The sequence below is a fragment of the Chlorocebus sabaeus genome, chromosome 25 (genome assembly GCF_047675955.1).
Source record: "Chlorocebus sabaeus isolate Y175 chromosome 25, mChlSab1.0.hap1, whole genome shotgun sequence".
Classification (NCBI taxonomy): Eukaryota; Metazoa; Chordata; class Mammalia; order Primates; family Cercopithecidae; genus Chlorocebus; species Chlorocebus sabaeus.
In genome coordinates this window covers 59,804,987-59,822,825 of record NC_132928.1, presented here as the reverse complement: position 1 = coordinate 59,822,825, position 17,839 = coordinate 59,804,987, and the positions used below count along the sequence as shown (strand labels likewise).

Below are 17,839 nucleotides of genomic sequence, written 5' to 3'. Positions count from 1 at the left end.
TGTGGCTAATTTCTATTTCTCTTTCCCAGCAAAGCCAAGAAGCCAAGTGATGATCTAAAACTAATGATATGCCTCCCACACCATGGTTGTACACCTGTTTCTTAGTTTAAAAATATAAATAGGCTGTTTGTTTTCTTTGACTAAGTATAACACTGGCCTCTGGCAGCTAGTGGAAGCTAAAGGCAACAGCCATACTTTTGGGAAATGATAGAAATGATTTTACAGATAATGTTTTTTTATTATTATTTTTTATGGTCAGATTACCCTACTGCATTGTTTTGACTTCAACAAGTACTTTCCCGGATGTTCACAAATCATTCAGTATTCATTCAGGATATCTGTGATGGGGATATAGCTTACAATATTATAATGTAAACCAAAATTATGAAGAAGAGAAATGAAATTTTAAGATGACTAAGGAACATATAAGCCTTTCAGTCACAGACAAGTAATTAGATCCCTTTTAGACTTAAATTTGGATTTCAATCACAGCTCTGCTTTTTATCATAGCCACGTGATCTTGAACAAATTGTTTAACCTCTTTGACCCTGTTTTCTTATCAGTAAAGGTAATAATATCTACCTCATAGAGCTGTTGTAAGGCATAAATGAGGTAATATAAAATGCTTAACATATTACCTGATATATAATAAGTGCTCAATAAAAGTTTGCTATTATTATAGTAATTCTTACGTGATTGAAACTTTTTCTTCAAAATTATTTTGTGTTTCTTAGGTAGCAGATCAACCTTACATTCAGCAGACATTCAGCCTTTTACTTCCACTGTTGGGATTTTTCATTCAAACTCTAGATCCTAAACTGATAGTTCAGGTAAGAATAATGACCAAATTGATACTTTGTTTGCTAAGGAGGTTGCTAAATTGCTATCATGTAAAATAGCTTTCTAGAAATATTTTAAACCTCCTGTTGTGTCATATATTGACTTGTCTTCATCAAGGATATCTCATTTCTCTTCTTTCTTCCTTACAGTATTATTAATATACGGCGCTGTTAATTCAGCCTTTATCTGTTCTTCTTTGTCACCCTATACTGAGCAGTCAGTACTTTTTGTTATTACCGTTAACTACCCCCCACAAACCCCTGAGGTTAGGAGTCGTAGTTCATGTGTTGAACCCTGCATTCATAGCAGTTTCAAAGGCATTTCAGCAGCTGTGGGAACGTTGAATCGGTTAACCAATATGGATTAAAAGATAGCACCCATTGTTTCTTTGAAGAAATACAATTATTTTGAAAGAAGAGCACTACTGAATTTCCTCTTTGGCCTCCTGAATTTCCTCTTTGGCCTCCAGCTTACATGGCTAGGACAGGCAGAGCCTGGGTCACTGTCTAGGCAACCCTTGTCGTGGTGCCTCAGCTGTGCCTTTCTTTTGGAGGTTCTAAGATGACAGAGAAAATGGGAAAGCCCTTCAGCTAAACTGAAGTGATTTAGAGGCTTTGGAGAGAGTCCATACTAGAGAGAATTGATGCCCCAAATTAAGAGTTAGCTTAAGCTCAGGGTCAGGTAAGAAAGAGAAACAATAACTGTTAAGAGGAGAAACTACCCTTCTTATTTATGAAGATGATGGAAGAGATGATTCCTGTCACAGTATGTGGTAGAACAGAAAGGAATGAAACTTACAGCTTTGCTTTTAGTAGCTGTTTTTAATGATGTGCATATGAAGAAGTTAGCAATAACATGTACTATACCATATGTATAACATGGATTTTACTAATTTATAAAGAATCAATACAATAATTAACTCAGTGAATGCAACAATTTGATTGATTCTGAAACCTCTAATATTCTTTTAGAAAAAATAATTTTGATATAATGTGCCTACCTTTAAAAAACCCAAACAAAATTCTAAAATTTTTAATTAAGTAGATTGCAAAAGGTATTGCTTCCTTTATAAAAGATTTCACCTTAAGATTCCCTTAAATTAGAGGTTTGCAAATTATGGCCTCCTGTCTAAATTTTGCCCTCCTGTTTTCAGCCCAAGAGGTAGGCATGATTTTTAAAGGTTTGCAAAATAAAAAATAATATGTAACAGAGAACATGTTGCCTACAAAGCCTAAAATATTTACTATTTGGCCTGTTAGAGAAAAAGCTTGCCAGTCCTTACTAAATAATGAACTTCTCTCAATAGAATTTTAAATACAGGCATACCACAGAGAGATTACAGGTTGTGTTCCAGACCACCACAATAGAGTGAGTCACATGAATTTTTTGGCTTCCCAGTGCATACAGAAGTTATGTTTACACTATACTGTAGGTTAAGTGTACAACAGCATTATGTGTAAAAAATGTATATAATTAAAAAACACTTTCTTGCTAAAAATGCTAATGATCATATGAGCCTTCAGCAAAGCATAATCTTTTTGGTGGTGGAGGGTCTTGCTTCAGTGTTGATGGCTGCTAACCCATCAGGATGGTGGTTGCTGAAGGTTGGGTGGCCATGGCAATTTCTTAAAATATGACAGTGAAGTCTGCCACATCAATTGACTCTTCCCTTCATGAAAGATTTCTCTGTAGCATGTGATGCTATTTGATGGTATTCTACCCACAGGAAAACTTCTTTCACAAATAGAGTCAGTCTTCTCAAATCCTGCTACTGCTTTAACAACTCAGTTTATGTAATACTCTAAATTCTTTGTTTTCATTTCAACAATGTTCACAGCATCTTCTATACCAGGAGTAGTTCTGTGTCAAGAAACCACTTTCTTTGCTCATTCATGAAAAGCAACTCCTCATCCACTCAAGTTTGATCATGAGATTGCAGCAATTCAGTCACATCTTCAGGATCCACTTCTAGTTTGCTAGCTATTTCTACCACATCTGCAGTTACTTCCTCCACTGTAGGCCTGAACCCCTCAAAGTCATCCTTGAGGGTTGGAATCAACTTCTAACTCCTGTTAATGTTGATATTTTGAGCTCCTACAAATGAATCATGAATATTATTCACGGCATCTGGAATGATGACTCCTTCCCAGAAGGTTTCAATTTACTTTGTCCTGGTTTATCGAGGAATCACTATCCATGGCAGCTACAGCCTTATAAAATGTATTTCTTAAATAGTAAGACTTGAAAGTCACAATTCCTTGATTCATGGGCTGCAGAATGACTGTTGTATTAACAAACATGAAAACAATCATCTCCTTGTATATCTCCTTCAGAGCTCCTGGGTGAGCAGGTGCATTGTCAATGAGCAGTAATATTTTGAAAGAAATCTTTTCTGAGCAGTAGGCCTCTCAATAGTGGGCCAAAAAATATTCCGTAAACAGTGATATAAACAGGTATGCTATCATCCTGGCTTTGTTGTTCCACTGATAGAGTACATGCAGAGTAGATTTAGCAGAATTCTTAAGGGCCTTAGGATTTTTTTTAATAGGAAGTGAACATTGGCTTCAACTTTGCCAGCTGCATTACCCCTCAAGAAGAATCTTGAAGCCAGGCATTGACTTCATCTCTCTAGCTATGAAAGTCCTAGACAACATCTTCTTCCAATAGAATGGTGTTTCCTCTACATTAAAAATATATTGTTTAAGGCAACCACTTCCATCAGTGATCTTAGCCAGATCTTCTGGAGAATTTACTGCAGCTTCTTCATCAGCACTTGTTGCTTCGCCTTGTACTTTTATGTTAGAGATTGCTTCTTAAACTTCGTGAGTCAACCTCTGTTAGCATCAAACATTTCTTCTGCAGCTTTTTCACCTCTCAGCTTTCACAGAATTGGAGAGAGTTAGGGCCTGGCTTTGGATCTGGCTTTGGCTTAAGGGAATATTGTGGCCGGTTTGATCTATCCAGACCACTAAAACTTTCCGTATCAACAATAAGACTTTCTGTGTTCACTGGAATAGCATTCTTCATTTCCTTCAAGAACTTTTCTTTTGTATTCACAACTTGGCTAACTTGCAAAAGAGGCCTAGCTTTTCACCTCTCTTGACTTTTGACAGCCTTCCTCACCAGGCTAAATTATCTTTAGCTTTCAAGTGAGAAATGAGATTATTCTTTTCACTTGAACACTTAAGAGGCCATTTTAGGTTTAATTTTCATATTGTGTCTCAGAGAATAGGGAAGCCCAAGGAGAATAGGAGAGACTGGTGACCTACCTGTTGGTAGAACAATCACAACACACAATTTATTATATTTGCCATCTTATATGGGCACAGTTTGTGGCACCCCAAAACAATTGCAATAGTAACATCAAAGATCACAGATCAACATAATAAAATCCTGACGAATAAGTTGAAATATTGCAAGGATTACCAATCTGACAGCCATGAAGTGAGCACATGCTGTTGCAAAAATGGTACAGGTAGACTTGTTCAGTACAGAGTTGCCATATACCTTGTATTTGTAAAAAAAAAAAAAAAAAAAAAAACCGGAATCTTCAAAGTGCAATAAATCAAAGCACGATAAAATAGTGTCTGTACAAAATATTGTTTAAAGGTTTGATATATAAAGTTTTTCAGAAACATGTATACTTTTATTTTTACAGTGGTTTGAGGCAGGAGGGTGTGGTAAGAATAATGCTGTAATAGTTAACTTGTTCATATGATTGTCTTATTTAAATTCTACCAGTGAAGTTCAGGGGCTGTGGTGTGTTTGTTTTTTCTGGGTTTGGTTTTGTTTCCCCTCCCCACATTTCCATCCAAATCTTAGGCAGTTACTGTGTCTGTACAAAATACTGGTATTCTTTATAACTGTTCTTTGGTCTTCACCTCTGTAGGTAGTAACTTTGCAGACCTCACTACTTAAATTAGAGCCTCCTGACTATGTTCGTCTGGCAATGCTGGATTTTGTATCTTCTCTAGGAAAACTTTTTATACCTGAAGCTATCCAGGTAATATTTCTTAACTCTGTTCTTGTATTATTAAAACAAAATCTCTATAAGAGTTAGTGATTAAGGGATTTTTAGGCTTTTTCTGAAATTTTGCAATTACTGACAAAGTTGGGAGAAAAAAAAAAACTATGTTTCAGACCTTATAAAATCTATTTATAACTTATAATACAACTCATTTTAAGTTCTTTTCTTTTAGAAAAATATATGTTGATACACAAATAATTTTTAGTTGGCTGTAGTCTACCATGTTAGAGTCTCATTCCAGTTGGGTTCTAATGTACAGTTCCTGAGTATAGAAAACGTATTTGTCTTATGGGGAGCAGCACGTAACTAGGAAATTTGGTAATTTATTAAAGTTATTTTCTTCGTTCTTTTATCCATGAAAGAGAACCTGCTTGTTTTTAAAGACAATATTTTTGAAAATGTTGCAAAGTATGTATAGCTGACAAATGGATTATTTATAAAATTGTACTGTACTGGCCTGGCAATACACATCTACAGAATTTTAAAACCTCAGTAAATGTATATTACCAGGCCAGTACAGTAATTTTAAAGAAATTACAGCAAAGAGATCTTCATAAATTGAGAGTTTACGCCTTCCTTATTACTATAGTCAATAGTAATTCTAGATAATTGACACTGCAACCTCCAAGGGAGAGACTATAAAGAGTCCACTAATGAGAATTTTCTTACGTAATCAAAGCAAACACATGATAGTATCTCAGAACATGTGGATTAAACTCTTTGAAACCAAAAATTTAATTTCTAAGGGGCTCTTTTATTTGTTCATAAGTTAACAGTATCCCATCTGTCTCCATCATGTTAATGTTACATTTCATGAGATAAGCATAGAACGTTGACAGCTTCTTTTCAACTCTCTTGACAAAAATATCCAGACACTTGCCATCTGAGCTGTCTTTTTACCGTGAAATCTATTCCAAAATGCCACTTCATTTGTGAACCACTGTGGACTATGCACAGGCCTAGAAATTATGAAACAAATGTTTTATAAGCAGAAATTGCAGTGCCTTCTATATTCCCAGGAGTGAGGTCAAGACCTGAAGAAATTTTTGAGATTCATAAGAACATAGGAGGCATTCAAAGCTATGAAATGAGATTGACTGATTTATCCATTTGGGAAAGATTATAAGTTTTTGCCATATCCAGTGGTTTTAATCACTGGCAATGCAGTAATGAACAAAACTAATAAATCCCCACTGTTAGCCTGTTTAGAGGCAATAAACAATAACAACATGGTGATATGTGCAGTATATTAAATGGTGGTGAGTGCCATGGAGAAAAATAAAGCAGGGAAGGAAGATAGGGAATAGGAATGTGGGAGTCCAATTTGAAATGGGATATATAGTCAGTCACCAAGATGACATGCAAGTAAAAACCTGAAGTGCAAAGCATTGCAGATGGGAGCATGCCTCTTATATTCAGGGAAGCAAGTATAGCTAACACAGAGGTAGCAGGACTTGGCAGGCCATTTGAGGACTTTAGCTTTCACTCGGAGGGAAATAGGGAGCTACTGAAAGGATTTGAGTAAAAGAGTGACATTACCTAATATGTTTTAATGTGTGTCCCCTGGGACAGGATTATGGAAACTTGACAACACTGGGTTTACTGAATGTATGGCTATTTTATGATTATCTATAATCATAAAAACCATTATTGTGGTTTCTGTTTCTCTATTATAATAAGGCTTGGTTCTTTTAGGACAGAATTCTACCCAACCTGTCCTGTATTTTTGCCTTACTGCTAGCTGACAGGAGTTGGCTGCTAGAACAACATACCTTGGAGGCGTTTACTCAGTTTGCTGAGGTAATTATAAAACTGATTTATCACAATGACTTTCAAACCATTTTAATATTTCAGATATTCCAGAACAATCCCAAAACATTTATTGAACTGCTTCTGTATTGCAATCGGAAAATTGTCTGAAGGGTACATTACTCGTTATTTCTTTTACAGCTTCTCAAAATGAGGCTTAGAGAAATGAAGTGAATTTCCTAAGGTCCTCTGAATAAACAAGGACTAGAACAGGCATACACAGCAGGCCTACTGACACAGACACAGTCTTCCAGCAGATAGTATTTTTGGTTCAAATGATAATACATTTCATTTTGTACTATCAGTCATAAAGGTTAGGCTGATGAACCTAAACCTGTAAGATGGGTTGCTCCTTTACTCTTACTGCATTTGCTGTATAGTCATGCCTATGATCATAAGGGAGTCCAGAAGCATTAGTATAACCCAGCAGAAGTAATGAAAGCCTACAACACTTGTACAGAAGTTAACTTTATATTCTCCTAAGGGACCCTGAAGGAATCATGAGTTTATCACCTTTGAGGATCCTCTGGGACTCTTTTACTTAAAATGAATTTTTGGTTAAGGTAGCTCATAAAACTCATCTATTTGTCTTTGTAAGTTGTTGAAATATGTTAAAATTGGTCTTGTTCATCAATTTCTTAATAGGGAACAAATCATGAAGAGATAGTTCCACAGTGTCTCAGTTCTGAAGAAACTAAGAACAAAGTTGTATCCTTTCTGGAGAAGGTACTTTCTTTACATGGCTCATGTTTTATTCTTTGTCCTATTTTTTTTTTTTGAAATTATGTAACTGTAACCAACCTGAGTATCTTCTTAAACTTTTCACAGTGCTCAGCACAGTGCTGACAGACTTTTACTAAGCAATTGAGGCCACAGAAATAAAACACTTGGGGCCGGGCATGGTGGCTCATGCCTGTAATCTCAGCACTTTGGGAGGCCAAGGTGGGTGGATCACAAGGTCAGGAGTTCAAGACCAGCCTGGTCAACATGGTGAAACCCCGTCTCTACTAAAAATACAAAAATTAGCCAGGCATGGTGGTGTGCGCCTGCAGTCCCAGCTACTCGGGAGGCTGAGGCGGGAGAATTGCTTGAACCAGGGAGGCAGAGGTTGCAGTGAGCCAAGATCGTGCAGCTGCACTCCAGCCTGAGTGACAGAGCGAGATTGTCTCAAAAAAGAACACTTGTAGTTCCTCTGCCTGTGGTTTGGGGTTTAATAGCACTGATTATCCAGGCAGTGAGATGACTAATGAGGATCCCTAAGCCATTAATAATCATAATTAAATACACTTGATCACATAATTAGGTAGGCCTGAGAGGATGTAAACATCCATATTTTGGGTATAACTTAGGCATGGCTTTTCTCTTTTTTTTTTGGCAGTCTCCCAAGCCAGGGTAAGCTCTGAGTCTTTTTTTTTTTTTTTTAAGGGATGGCTTTTTTATTCTCTTTGCAGCCAAGGCCTGTTTTTACAATTAAAACCAAAATTTTGAATAACGGGGTTCCTATATCTATGCATACTTTGGAACTTAGTGTGAGGAAATAATAGTTAATTTAAATACTAGTGGAACTGTTAAACCACAAATTTAGACTACCCGGAGAAAGTGAATTATTTTATATATTACATGTAATGATGCACATGTTATATATTTTACATATATTACGTACATTTTTTTTAGGTGGGATGGGCCCACTTGACTCACTGAACTTTATTTTTTAGACAGAGTCTCGCTCTATGTCGCCCAGGCTGGAGTGTGGTGGTGTAATCATAGCTTGCTGTAACCTCAAACTCCTGGGCTCAAGCATTCCTCCCACCAAAATCCTGGGATTACAGGTGTGAGCCACCACACTTGGCCTACTTATATTACATCTAAGCTGGATTTTAAGTACATGTGTGTACACTGCTGTTGCCAGTTTCTTAGCTAATACAGTAAAGGTTAGCAGACTATCATTTTTTCCTGCAAAGACGACTCTATAACTTTTCTGTAAGGAAGAACACAGTAGAGTGATTTAATCCAGATTATACTAAGAGGATTTATAAGATCAGTCCATGTGACTTCCAGAATTTGCCTAGTATGGCTGAACATTGAGCACTTACATAGATTATGTGGCCATTTCATATCTAGTAGAGTGCTAACATGTTGCTATTTGCTTGGTTTTTCATGGTCCCTGGCAGACTGGGTTTGTAGATGAAACTGAAGCTGCCAAAGTGGAACGTGTGAAACAGGAAAAAGGTATTTTCTGGGAACCCTTTGCTAATGTGACTGTAGAAGAAGCAAAGAGGTCACCTTTACAGGTATGGGCTGATTTCAATAGGGGCCAAACTTTAACAAGGCAAATTCTGCCCTTATTACTTACTGATGAAACAAACCAATGTGGTTTCCAGCCTCATGTTGAATTTCAAATCAAACAGATCTAGACATGTAAAATTCTGTTTTATGGTAGTTGCTTTTAAAAATCAGAAGTGGTACTATACCATACCAAATATATTCTTTCAGTATGTTTGAATTATTGCTAGTAACCTTTAAGGGAAGTTACATATTGTACCAATGATGCTATAAATGCAGTCTTTACTGAACCACAGAAGAAAATGAAAGAAACTTACTCTCCTAAATGTTTAGTTTGATTCCTTTCCTTATTAATCAAATCAGACTCCTAATAATTTTTGGCAGTATCTAAAGATCACATCTGCCTATTAAAAGGCAGAAATTTGACACCAATAAGGATATTCAAAATACTGTTTTGAGCATTTTAGTATAGTAGTAATTCATGAAGAACAACATTCTGATAAGTTTTAGTCAAACTTTCATAAAAAGAAAATACATTTATGAACTTGTTTATACGACATGTAAGCTTGGACTATGCAGCACTTCTCATTGGGAGCCTTTTGGGACAGAATACTTGTTGTATACCACATACAAACTAAGACACTAGTAGCAGCACTCTGAATTGCTATGATAAAACCAAAATGGCTTTATATATTTTTCTAGATGACTACGTAGGGGTTTCCGGGTGCACCCTTCTCCTACCTTTGTGATCCAATGACTAGAATAAAATTTGCACGTAACTTTTTTCCAGTCCAATGGGAAGGTTCTTTATATTTATGGTATTATGTTTTTTTTCACAGCCTTATGCAAAAAGAGCTCGTCAAGAGTTCCCCTGGGAAGAAGAGTACAGGTCAGCGCTGCACACAATAGCAGGGGCCTTGGAAGCAACTGAGTCACTACTCCAAAAGGGTCCTGCTCCGGCCTGGCTTTTAATGGAAATGGAGGCGCTCCATGAAAGGATGGATAAGCTAAAACGTTATATACATACTCTAGGGTGAAACTTATGTCTGTACATTTTCTAACAAACAGATATAAAACAAATTTTGTAAAGTTGAATCTAGTGAAAATAATCTTTATTTGACATTTAGAGAACAGGATTGTGGGGAATATTCTCATTAAGAACTTTGGTACAATGTACTACATGTGGAACAGTCAGGAACTGCCCAGGTCCACAAAGAACCATTTACTCAGATAGTATAACTGTAAACAAATAAATAAGCTGCCTAAGGAAACCTCAGCAATTTAAAATCATTTATATAATTTATAGCTAAAATTTTTTTAAGTTGTATTTCATAATAGAGCTTACTCTTATGTTAAAGAAATGGCACAAAATTAAGCTAACCAGCTTGAATTCTTACATTTTCTTTACTTCCAGAATTGTCCTGGAAAAAGCAGTAAATTTGACCTCTCTTCAGCTACTTGCTCTTCAAAGAAACTGGCCTCAGTCAAATGCACAAAGGCTCTTCCTCCTGGAAACCAGTACTGTGAGCCTCACCCCCAGGGCTTTTAGCCAGCACTCGCAGTCAGTCTCATATTTCTGTTGGTGCAGACTGGATAATGAGCTCCTGGGATGGGAAAAGCAGGCCACTTTGGGGTTTTCTTGTCCCAAAGCCTGCTTTTGAGGTATTCATTTTTTTTTTTTTTTTTTTTTTAAAAAGGGAATCCTTTTTCCTAAAGTTTAACTCACATCTGTTGTCACCAGTTATTATCTTCCCAGTTCAGCTCCCCTTCTTCTTCCCAGCCTTCAGCCTCTCCCTGCAACAAAATAAAGCACACCAAGAACCCACTGAAACAAATCCATATGCAAATTTGAAAAAGCAGGAATTTAAAATTTATCTTTTGATGCCAGAAACACTACTTCATACTAAGTAAAATAACTTAGAGCTCTAACAGAAAGTTGAAAAGTAGGATTACAAAACCACAGCACTGGAAAATAGCTTTGCAAAAACCATAAAATCAAGTAAAAATCAGTGTGGATGACACCATATCCTTATTTTAATCTTTTTTCAAATAAAAAGGTTAAAATAGCTCATTAAACAAACACTTAGCCTAAGCATTGCTACATTTTTCTGGGGAAGGAAAGATACCAATGACAGAAACTGATTTTGTTAATTTTGTGCTTGACTTGATGACTGGAAAAATAGCACGTTGCTTGTTATAAATGGGATAGTGCAACTAGGACCTATGAGGGAAATCCTAAAGCTAGTAGCACAGTTTACTCCATAAAAAGTACTCACCTCAGTAATTTCTGCTGCAGCAAATTTTGAGGAAAACTGCATCACTGGGGAGACTTCATCCTTTTTAGGGACCATTTCTGTCCTCAGTTCAGGTAATATAAGAAAAGCAGCAGAAGGCTTAATTTCTGGGATCATATCAGCAAACCAATCCATCTCAGGATCTTTTACTGGCTTCTTTTTTACTTGAATGGTAAATTCCTCTCCTAAACCAAGTTCTGATGGAACCTTAAGGGGCCTTTCTTGTGATGACACTTTTGGCGGCTTGATTTGGTCTGGGTCATCCCCGCTTTGTACAAGACTAGTCTTTTGGGGTAGGCTTGATTTCCAAGGCATAGACTCTTCAGTGAGTGGAAGCAAAGCAGGAATGGGCTTCTGCTCCCCTGAGGTAACAGATTTTGTAGCAGTGATTCCACCTCCTGGGTTTACTTTAGTATCTAAATTGCTGGGCTCGCAGTCATCCCAAGATGACTCCTCCATATCCAAGGTAGTGCACTGGGACTTGACAGCATCACATGGTTCTCTAGGCCAAATCTGTATGTTGACAGTTTGATTTTCAGGCTCCTCAGGCTCACTCCAGTCAGGCCACTCCTCAGACTTTTTAGAACTTGATGGGAAGTTTTTACTGTCCTCCAAAGTATTTTTTACATCCGAAAGTCCATTTATGGGAAATTTAATAGGCTGAGAAAATGGATCGCCTGTAGGGAAAAGAATTATTCTCATAAAATACTGGTTAAGGGTAAGAACTACATTTAGGGGAAGGATAGCATTAAGGAAGTGTAAGTATAGATCTAATTACTTGGAAATATCCATGCATACTAAACAAAAGAGATCCCAGCAGAACATTACTCAAGATCAGTGATGTAACATGTTATCCAAATAATTATATAATACTTATATTATTAACTCAGTGGAAGCATGTAAGTAATACCTAGCACATTCAATCCTTATTAAATATCTAAACATATAGTATACTGACATAATTATCTATACATAAATATAGAAATGCTCTAAGCCAGGCAGTGTTATCCTTGGGATGTTAATTACATATGCCTGAAAAAGTCTTGCATGCTCAAAAGTTTGCCTAACTCAACTTATTATCCTCACTTTAAGCAGATTTCCCTAAGTGTAGTAGTTAAGGCACTGAGAGATCCTGTGCAATGTGTTAATGACTTTGCTCTCATTTCCCCAAACTCATTTAACCACAGAACTCTTTTTCACAACACGCCCATTAACATCTTTCAAAACTATCATTCTTGGTACAATTTGGAAGATGCTGCACTAAGGCATCAGAAGTCTTAAAGTATCAGTGCAAAAAAGAATTCAAGTAATGTCAACCTGCTTTTCTCACCAATTACAAAGAAGAGGTAAGTATATATCCAATAGTCTGGAGAAACAAGATGAGACCAAAGCTGACTATATAATTACAAATAAATCAGTCTCAAAACTCCCAACACACCCTTAAGCTTATTAGTCTCAGGAAAACATTCATCCAAGCAATGGAAAAGCTATATAAATTTAATATTTCTACCTGTCTGTAAAAGAGTATTGTAGTAATCTCGCTGTATGTGCTTCTTGCTGTTGATGGGCATGCTGCCAGAAAAGAAACATTTAGGGAATATGCTAGAGAAGGGGTTCTCCAAGACTGGCGAGATCTGACTGTGCTTGCTGCAGACGACACGCATAGAAGAATCTGAAGGTAAATAAAAACTCCAAAACATGAAAGGGACAGTAAATTGCTTCTTGATCTATCACATGGTTGGTGGGCATAAGTTAAGTAAAATGGGTATATTTTAACATAGATAAAGGATAAAATGCAGGAGAGAACATCTTCAAACATTTGAAGACATACACCCATTATGGAATGGACTGCCTGTCCCTAGAGGTGTTTAAGAACAGGCTGTGTCCACTCCATGTGGTGGTGATGAACAGAAAGGATCCAAGCATTATATAGATATAACCTTTGGGACACCTAGTTAAAAAATTACAGCCCTTCAAAACATGTTGGTGGCGATTTAAAACCAACTAATTCTACTTACTTTCCTTTTAAGAATAAAAGTTGAAGAGTATAAGCACAAGAATACGAATGTACTGAATACCACAAAACTATGCACTTAGTAGTAGTTAATACATTTAAGCTATGGACATTTAACACCAACTGGGGAAAAAGTTTCAAGAAATGTCCTTAACAGTTTACCAGAAAGTTCATAATAAAAAAATGGGGATTGGTCAAAATGATTCAATAAAATTTTGGCTAAAAAAAAAAAAAAGGATGTGGGGAATGGCCTGGGGTAAATTCTTACAATTAGGTCCCCAGCTCTCTTCAGCAGCACATCTCCCCTCACCCCAGCCCTTCAAGACTAGGCCTCTACAAGCCCTTCACTCTTATTTGTGCCACTGTCCTCCTTGAAGTCCTATCTAATGTCTTATCCGATGTTGTCTTCTCTGAACCATGTTCTCCACTTCTCTTTTAGGCAGACTTAATTTCCTATTTCCCTCTCATAGCTGAAAATGAGACCACAGACTCTACATCACCCTTTACAAGCTCTTTGCAGCCACAACACTGGTTTCATTAGCACCAAGGAAGAGGTGAATGCTGTTCAAAACTTCAGGAAGCCAATGTTGCTTTAAAAATTCTTTTAGCATCAAAATTAGAGAAAAGCCTATCTGATAACTCTTTTCTATTGTCTCCATGTTACCAACTATCAATGAGAACTGGGTTAGAGATCCAGAATTACATAACAAGGTCATTGTCTTATTGAAGGCTATACAAACGAGCAATGACATTGTTGATAAAAAATTCTTGTAAGACCAGAAATTACTGCTACCTCCCAGGTAACATCCACTGGGAACATACCAGAAATAAGGACTTCCTGAAGTATCTAAAAGTCAACAGCTTTTTACCCCATAGGCCAAGAAAAGTCACAAGAAACTTAAACATCTAAGGATGTTAATAAGAATTGATGCAACCTTTTTGTAAGCTGACAGTATGTACTAAATTTAAAATATATCCTTTGGCCCAGCAAGTTTACTTCTGACATTCAGTGTCTGCAGATGCTCAAGTCTCTTAAAGAAAATGATGTAGTATTTAAATATAACCTATGCATATCATCCCATAATACTTTAAATCATTTCTGGGTTATTTATAATACCTTTTTTTGTTTGTTTCTTTTCTGAGTATTTTTGATCCACAGTTGGTTGAATCTGCAGATGCAAACCTGCAAATATGGGGGACCAACTGGAAAGATACATGTATAAAGATATTCATTGCAGCACTGTTTATAGTGATTACAAATCCAGAAATGGATGCAGTATCCATGAATAAAGAAATCACTGAATGAATTATGTTCAATGAAATATTAGGTAGCTTTCAAAGAGTAAGTTAGACTTCTATGTATTGGGAGACAGGTCCCTGATATGTTGTTACATGAAAACAAGTTAAACAAGTTATAGATTTGTGCATGGCATTTTCTTACCATTTAAACAAAAATCTACACAGTCTTGTGTCACTTAACAATGGGGACATATACTGAGAAATGCGTCTTAGGCGATTTTGTCCTTGTACAAACATCATAGATGGTATAGCCTACTAACACCTAGGCTATAAACTGATACAGCATGTTACTGTACTGAGTACTGTAGGTAATTGTAACACAGTGGTAATTATTTGTGTATCCAAACATAGAAAAGGTACAGTAAAAATATAATGATACATGGTATACCTGTATAGGGTATTTACTATGAATGGCATTTGTAGGACAAGAAGTTGCTGAGTTACCAGTGAATGAATACGAAGGCCTAGGACACTACTGTACACCATCATACGCTTTATAAACACTACACTTAGGCTGCACTAAGTTTATTTTTATTTATTTATTTTTTTGAGACAGAGTCTCACTCTGTTGCCCAGGCTGGAGTGCAGTGGTGCGATCTTGGCTCACTGCAAGCTCTGCCCCCCAGGTTCATGCCATTCTCCTGTCTCAGCCTCCCGGGACTACAGGCACCTGCCGCCATGCCTGGCTAATGTTTTTGTATTTTTAGTAGAGACGGGGTTTCACCATGTTAGCCAGGATGGTCTTGATCTCCTGACCTCGTGATCTGCCCGCCTCAGCCTCCCAAAGTGCTGGGATTACAGGTGTGAGCCACCACGCCCAGCCAGGCTACACTAAGTTTATTTAAAAAATTTCTTCAATAGTCTTAGCTTACTATAACTTTATACACTTTTTAATGTTTTTAACTGACTCTTTTGTAATAACACTATGCTTAAAACATATTGTACAACTGTACCAAAATATTTTCTTTATATCCTTATTCTGTAAGCTTTTTCTGTTTTTAAAATTATTTACTTATTTTTACTTTGAAACTTTTTTGTTAAAAGCTAAGACACAATCACACACATTAGCCTAGGCCTACACAGGGTCAAGATCATCAATTTCACTGTCTTTGACCTCCCCAGCTGTCATGTCCTCTGATAAAAATCCCTTCTTCTGGATTATCTCCTGAAGGACCCCCTGGAGGTTGTTTCACAGTTAAACTTTTTTTTTTAAAATCAGAAGGAATACACTAATGATTAAAAGTATAGTAAATATATAAATCAGTTACATAGTCATTTGTTATCATTACCAAGTATTATACACTGCACATAACTGTATGCAGTATACTTTTATGACTGGCAGCACACTAGTTTTGTTTACACCAGCATCACCACAAACACATGAGTAATGCATTCCACTACAGCTACAACATCAACTGCCAATGGCAATTTTTTACCTCCATTATAATGTCATGAGACCACCGTGGTATAGACAGTCGGTCATTTACGAGGTCCTTCATTGACCAAAACGTCCTTATGTGGTACACAACTCTATGCATGTGTAAACATATATTTGTGTCTTTTTGCGAGCTTAAAAAAAAAAGAAAGGATTTCCACTGAAAAGCCCCCCCAAAAGTTCAGAAAGGGAAATTAACTTTTTATTTATACTTCTTTATATCATTTGACTGAATATAACCCTCCTACATTACTTATATAATATTAAAAATCTAAAAAAATAACATACACAAAAAGCTAGACCTTTTAATAATTCTTACCTTCCAGAGAAAGGTCAATATTTTTAGTAAAACTTGGGGCAGTGCGTTTGAAGATCTTGGTTCGTTCTCCTCCCACAACCACCTCTGGTCCAAGTAGGGAGACCAGCACTGCTAGGCTATGCAGAGTAATTGCCACAATGGAATCGCTAGTATCACGCAGGCCCAGCAAAACCTAGGAGCAAATGAGGTAATAAGGGTTGACAACCACAATACCTATCTCTTTCTTCCTCTGTAAATGAGCATTTGGGCTGCAAACAGATTGTGCTTATTCAGATAAACTACATTATCTTAGATGTGTGTTCCAGGTCAGTGGCTCTCAAACTACCTGTGGTGAAAGACCAGTATCTTCTCCTCCCAATCCATCATAGACTTATCATTTTTAAAAAATACAATCAAAACAAAATTAAAAAGATATATGTTGGGGACATAAAAATACTGTCAAATTGCTACAAAAGGTTTTAAATGTTAAGTCTTCATATCTGTACTCACATCACAGAACTGTAATAAACAGTTCACATACTGGCAGTGTTTTGCAGAGCACACTCAGAACTCGTCTAGGGCGCTAACAGTTACGTTCCTGTCCATGCTCCTCTTTTCAGCTCTTTTCAAGGGTAGGACCTTAAAACTTCCTTTGTAAATGATGCATGTAACACCTGTCCCAAACTGAGCCCATCACGATCTCTTGTCCAGTAATATAAACTAGAATTTATATTTTCAGTTTATGTAGGTTTACTTAAAATGAGGACACTATGCCAGGCAGTGACACGTGCCTGTAGCCCCAGCTACTCAGAAGGCTGAGGCAGGTGGATCACTTGAGCCCAGGAGTTCTGGGCTGTAGTGTGCTATGCCGCTTGGGTGTCCTACACTAAATTCAGCATCAATATGGTGATCTCCCAGGAGCTGGGGACCACCAGGTTGCCTAAAGGGTGAACCAGCCCAGGTTGGAAATGGAGCAGGTCAAAGCTCCTGGGCTGATCGGTAGTGGGATCATGCCTGTGAATAGCCGCTACACTCTAGCTTGGGCAACACACACCCCATCTCTAGAAGAATTTTTTTTTTTTTTTTTTTTAATGAGGACAGAAAACTTGGAAGTTATGGGACAACCGTGTTTGGCCATGTGCACACCAAAACAAGGAAAGCTGGTTAGAGAGTCAAAAGTCAAATGTAGAGAGAAGAAAGGAATTAAAAACATATGGCTGTAAGCCCCAGATGCACTTGATTTCCATCTAAGGTAGTCTAACATTTATTATTTTTTGTTTTTTGCTTAGCTGGTTTAAAATGAGTTACTTGCAACCAAAAACACCTTAGAAGACAGTAACATACAGATACCAGGCAAGTACTGCTCTGCAGAGAAGGAAGGAAATGACCTTCAAAGCATCTGCACCAGCCAGACACAAGGCCAGGGTAACTGGCCTGCCTAGTGGAAGCAGCAGGGTGTGATAGGTATCAGGAATCTTTGGTTTTGGTCTTAGCTCTGCTAGTAATTCTCGATGTGACTTGACCAATTGGTCTTTTTATT

The 17,839-nt window shown here is 37.1% G+C and overlaps 2 protein-coding genes across 10 annotated transcripts in view; one reads left to right on the top strand and one right to left on the bottom strand.

Annotated features, from left to right (window-relative positions):
* The window catches only part of FIRRM (FIGNL1 interacting regulator of recombination and mitosis), a 58,536-nt gene extending 48,482 nt beyond the window's left edge, over nucleotides 1–10,054 (top strand). For 5 of the 6 annotated variants that reach the window (XM_007989557.3, XM_007989558.3, XM_073011803.1 and 2 more), the window contains 6 exons: nucleotides 735–830; nucleotides 4,730–4,843; nucleotides 6,563–6,667; nucleotides 7,322–7,402; nucleotides 8,848–8,967; nucleotides 9,799–10,054. In XM_007989557.3, coding sequence (XP_007987748.2) covers nucleotides 735–830; nucleotides 4,730–4,843; nucleotides 6,563–6,667; nucleotides 7,322–7,402; nucleotides 8,848–8,967; nucleotides 9,799–9,996 — 714 coding nt within the window. In that variant the 3' untranslated portion in view covers nucleotides 9,997–10,054. The remainder of the gene's footprint in view (nucleotides 1–734; nucleotides 831–4,729; nucleotides 4,844–6,562; nucleotides 6,668–7,321; nucleotides 7,403–8,847; nucleotides 8,968–9,798) is intronic. The other variant, XR_005236159.2, reaches the window with a different exon arrangement.
* The window catches only part of SCYL3 (SCY1 like pseudokinase 3), a 71,253-nt gene that overhangs the window by 19,156 nt on the left and 34,258 nt on the right, over nucleotides 1–17,839 (bottom strand). For 2 of the 4 annotated variants that reach the window (XM_073011805.1, XM_007989564.3), the window contains exons 11-14: nucleotides 16,321–16,492; nucleotides 12,764–12,925; nucleotides 11,236–11,930; nucleotides 10,686–10,753 (exon numbers count right to left, since the gene is read on the bottom strand). In XM_073011805.1, coding sequence (XP_072867906.1) covers nucleotides 10,694–10,753; nucleotides 11,236–11,930; nucleotides 12,764–12,925; nucleotides 16,321–16,492 — 1,089 coding nt within the window. In that variant the 3' untranslated portion in view covers nucleotides 10,686–10,693. Of the gene's footprint in view, nucleotides 1–10,580; nucleotides 10,754–11,235; nucleotides 11,931–12,763; nucleotides 12,926–16,320; nucleotides 16,493–17,839 lie in introns of those variants that run through there. The other 2 variants (XM_073011806.1, XM_073011807.1) reach the window with 2 other exon arrangements.